This window comes from Rhagoletis zephyria, unplaced genomic scaffold, assembly GCF_001687245.7.
Source record: "Rhagoletis zephyria isolate East Lansing unplaced genomic scaffold, Rhagoletis_zephyria_1.1 Rzeph_scaffold_12817, whole genome shotgun sequence".
Classification (NCBI taxonomy): Eukaryota; Metazoa; Arthropoda; class Insecta; order Diptera; family Tephritidae; genus Rhagoletis; species Rhagoletis zephyria.
In genome coordinates, this window is record NW_016169890.1 from 10,962 (window position 1) to 15,136 (window position 4,175).

General features: G+C 40.2%; 1 protein-coding gene across 1 annotated transcript; it reads left to right on the plus strand.

The window, feature by feature from the left end:
• The first annotated feature begins 566 nt into the window (after positions 1-566).
• LOC108377844 (angiotensin-converting enzyme-like) lies at positions 567-3,292 on the plus strand. Its single transcript, XM_017634138.1, has 8 exons — positions 567-605; positions 891-1,443; positions 1,521-1,884; positions 1,943-2,294; positions 2,354-2,568; positions 2,659-2,799; positions 2,880-3,052; positions 3,127-3,292. Exons 1-8 carry the CDS (start codon positions 567-569, stop codon positions 3,141-3,143), a joined length of 1,854 nt encoding a protein of 617 aa, XP_017489627.1. The 3' UTR covers positions 3,144-3,292.
• The last annotated feature ends 883 nt before the right edge of the window (positions 3,293-4,175 follow it).

Below are 4,175 nucleotides of genomic sequence, written 5' to 3' on the forward strand. Positions count from 1 at the left end.
GTGGTACTACTACATATATTTTTTATAATACTGATTACACGGTTCAACAAAATTTGGTCGTATTTTATCTCAAAAACGGGACCGTTCTCATCTTTTAGCTTTGTTGATGCTGATTTAAAATGCATTTAAAAATGTTTCCAGCAGGTCCAGTTTTTGAGAAAAGAAACTGTGACAATTGTGGAAAAATGGCAAATTAAATTTTTTTTTTTAAATATGTAGTTTCATCTATTTGAGACTAAAAGTGGGAATGTATTTGTGAAACTGAAAATTTGAAAACTTTAGCAAACTTCAAAAATGTTCAGGCTGCCTCTCAGCGGGTTTACTCTAAAATTTTTGTATCATGCTACAAGATAGCCGAATGTCAAGAATATTAAGGAAATAAAGCGAGAAAGCTGTTTTAAAACTTTACCTGTTTGTAATTTCACCATGATAATTTTTAATTCTTCAAATTTTATTACATATGTATGTGTGTAGCCTTTTCATGCAAAACTAATCCATTTTTTTTCTTTCTAAAATCTTCAGTAAAAAATTAAACTTAGGAAAATTCAACAAAAAATTTACACAACATGAAAATTTTCATCATAACGTTTTTGCTCTCACTGGCGGTAAGTTAAAAAATGCAACTCCCAAAGCGAATTTATGTAAAGTGGTGTTACTAGATCAGCTGATTTTGGTGTATATGGTTCGGCTCACGGCTTCATATGTCAAATTGAAATAGTACGTTTGCATTTCCACACACATTTTTTTACAGATTTTGACAGTTAACGCCGGAAAAGCAAAAACAAAATACAACTGGATTTTTGTTTTTGTACTCCTGCTATTAACTTATATTAATTCGCCTTGGCAACTCTCTGTAAAATACCGTTCAACCACCTTTAACCCCTATTTAGTTGCAATTCGCTCTCGCTAGCGTAAAAGAAGAGATTACCGCCACAGAGTACATTGAGAATTTGAACAAAGAGATCGCTCGTCGCAACTATCTCGAGAGGGAATCCTCATGGGCCTATGCATCCAATATCAATGATGAGAATGAGCGCCAGAAGAACGAAGTCGCTGCCGATGTGGCCAAATTCATGAAGGAAGCGGCCACCGATTTACAGAAATTCAATTGGCAAACTTTTAAATCGGAAAACTTGCGCCGCCAATTCAAAAAGCTCACGAAATTGGAGTACGCAGCGCTCAGCGAAGCCGATTACGCTGAGTACTTGAGCGTCATGTCTACTATGGAATCGAACTTCGCTAGAGTGCGCGTTTGTGACTACAAGAATGCCACCAAATGCGATCTATCGCTCGATCCCGAAATTCAGGACATTATTTCAACCAGCCGTGATCCAGAGGAGCTGAAATATTACTGGCGCGAGTTCTACGACAAGGCTGGCACCGCGGTGCGTGAACCCTACGAGAAATATGTTGAGCTGAATACCAAAGCGGCTAAGCTTAACAGTGAGTGCAATAGTTTGATGGTTGTGCAGCTTTCCTTTTAAGGATTTTTTTTCTTTTTATTTCTTCTATTCCTACAGATTTTACATCTGGCGCTGAACTGTGGTTGGATGAGTACGAGGATGACACCATTGAGCAGCAACTTGAGGAAATTTTCGATGAATTGCGACCACTGTATCAGCAAGTGCATGGTTATGTACGTCATCGTTTGCGTCAGTTTTATGGCAATGACGTTGTGTCTGAGAAGGGCCCCATTCCGATGCATTTGCTGGGCAACATGTGGGCCCAACAGTGGTCGAGCATTGCCGACATTATTTCACCCTTCCCAGACAAGCCGCTCATTGATGTCACCGATGAGATGGTTGCACAAGGCTACACGCCATTGAAAATGTTTCAAATGGGCGATGATTTCTTCCAATCGTTGAACTTGACTAAGGTTCCACAGTAAGTGCTTTCAATTCCTTTTCTCATAAATATATACTGACTCGATACAACTCTGCAGAGATTTCTGGGATAAGAGTATCTTGGTGAAGCCTGACGATGGTCGTGATTTGATTTGCCATGCTAGTGCTTGGGACTTCTATTTGGTAGATGATGTGCGCATCAAGCAATGCACACGTGTGACTATGAACCAACTCTTTACGGCGCATCACGAATTGGGACACATCCAATACTACTTGCAATACCAGCATTTGCCCTTCGTGTATCGCACTGGCGCTAATCCTGGCTTCCACGAGGCTGTCGGGGATGTGCTCTCGCTCTCGGTATCTACACCAAAACATTTGGAATCAATTGGTCTCCTGAAGAACTATGAACGCGATGAAGAGGCACTCATTAAACAATTGTTCTTGACTGTACGTAAAATAGATGTTTCTTTGTGGAAGAAAATGCAAACTAAATATTTTATTAATAGGCACTGGATAAGATCGTCTTTCTGCCCTTCGCATTCACCATGGATAAATATCGTTGGGCATTGTTCCGTGGTGAAGTGGACAAAAAGGATTGGAACTGCGCCTTCTGGAAGCTGCGCGAAGAGTACTCTGGCATCGAACCACCAGTAGTGCGCACTGAGAACGATTTCGATGCACCAGCTAAATATCACGTGTCCGCCGATGTAGAGTACTTGAGGTACATATTTATAGCTTGACCTCTGAGTAGCTTTCGCCCCTTATTCTTCGCAAAGCCTTTCTGAAATTATAAAAAGCTTCCATTTTACAGATATTTGGTTTCGTTCATCATTCAATTCCAATTCTACAAATCCGCTTGCATCAAGGCTGGCCAATATGATCCCACCAATCCAGAATTGGCTTTGGATAACTGCGACATCTATGGCAGTTTCGAAGCGGGTCAAGCTTTTAAGTGAGCTTTATTTTTATTTTTTTTTTACAGGATTTTTAGTACAACGACGTAAGTAAAATATTTTTTTTGTTAATTCTCAGAAACGTGCTTTCCTTGGGCGCCTCGAAACCATGGCCTGATGCACTGGAGGCCTTCAACGGTGAACGTACAATGAGCGGCAAAGCTATCGCTGAATATTTTGAACCACTACGCATTTGGCTGGAAGAAGAGAATCAGAAGAACAATGTGCACATTGGCTGGACGACATCAGACAGTAAGTGCAAAGTCTCTTTAAAAATATATACATATATATTTTTGAGCTAATAACTGATTTTCCTTTATTTATAGAATGTGATTCTTCATAAGGTCGGCTCGCTCTGGAATAACCAAATGAAATTAAATAACTGCATTTTGGCGTTAAGTTTGGAGTACTTTGATTTGAAAGAAATTTGATTGCTTAAACAATTTTTTAAACTATATTCAGAAAAAATTTAGTATTAAAAATTGTTACGTAGATAAGATGAGTTTAAATTGTCTGAAGCTGGGTATCAACTCGGAGATACTTTTTTAATTGCGGCGATATTCGATAAATCCCCCTATCTTCAGAGGCTTCAACAGATTCGGGTTTTAGCTAAGCCATCTCAAGTTGATCACCAGAAAGAAAATCCGTGGCATTTTTTAATCAATAAAATATAAGGCGGATTCCTCGGATACGCATTGGATCCATGAGAGATTCCTTCATGTCGGCAAACAATCTCAGTAGTATTATACTGAATCCAGTCAGGTCTTTTAAATAGATTCCAGATTGGCTGTCCCAAGACGAGATATTTTAGGAACCTGAATCGCAGTATTTTGAAAACGAAAACGCTCTTGTGGCATCCCACTAGAAACTGTTTGTTATGCTCCTTTACGGTAAGCCTTTACGGTGGGCCTCGCTGTGCAGGTGGTGCTCAGGCGACATGATAGGGCATCCTGTCGTTGTCCAGAGTGCGGCGTTTTGACATGTCTATAGCTTCATACACTGCGTCCAACTAGTACCCGACGACCAAAAAGGCACAGCCTAGTTCAGAACCGGCCGGCCAATCGCCTTTCAACGCAATGCCAAAGTTGTATGTAAACGGGCCTTAAGCCGCCTCATTGATCAATACAAGTTTGTTCAGCCAAGCGATCGGCTTCTCTATCTTCTCGATATCTCACAATTGTTTGCTGGCAATAATAATAATCATGACAATGATCAGGAGAACTCACGCTGGCGTCGACATGCTCAATATCTCAATTTGTTGAATTTCACACTCTTTTTCTGACAACATTGGCGCTGGTACATTTCGACGACAATGATTCCAGTACTAATGTGACCAAATAGTACACAATCGATCGATGCAGCGCTTAAGCTTGTG

Bases quoted from the DNA above. Each gene is read 5' to 3' on its own strand.
- LOC108377844 (XM_017634138.1), top strand. From the start codon at position 567: ATGAAAATTTTCATCATAACGTTTTTGCTCTCACTGGCG. The intron at 606-890 runs GTAAGTTAAAAA...ACCCCTATTTAG, and splicing joins CGTTTTTGCTCTCACTGGCG to TTGCAATTCGCTCTCGCTAG. The intron at 1,885-1,942 runs GTAAGTGCTTTC...ACAACTCTGCAG, and splicing joins AACTTGACTAAGGTTCCACA to AGATTTCTGGGATAAGAGTA.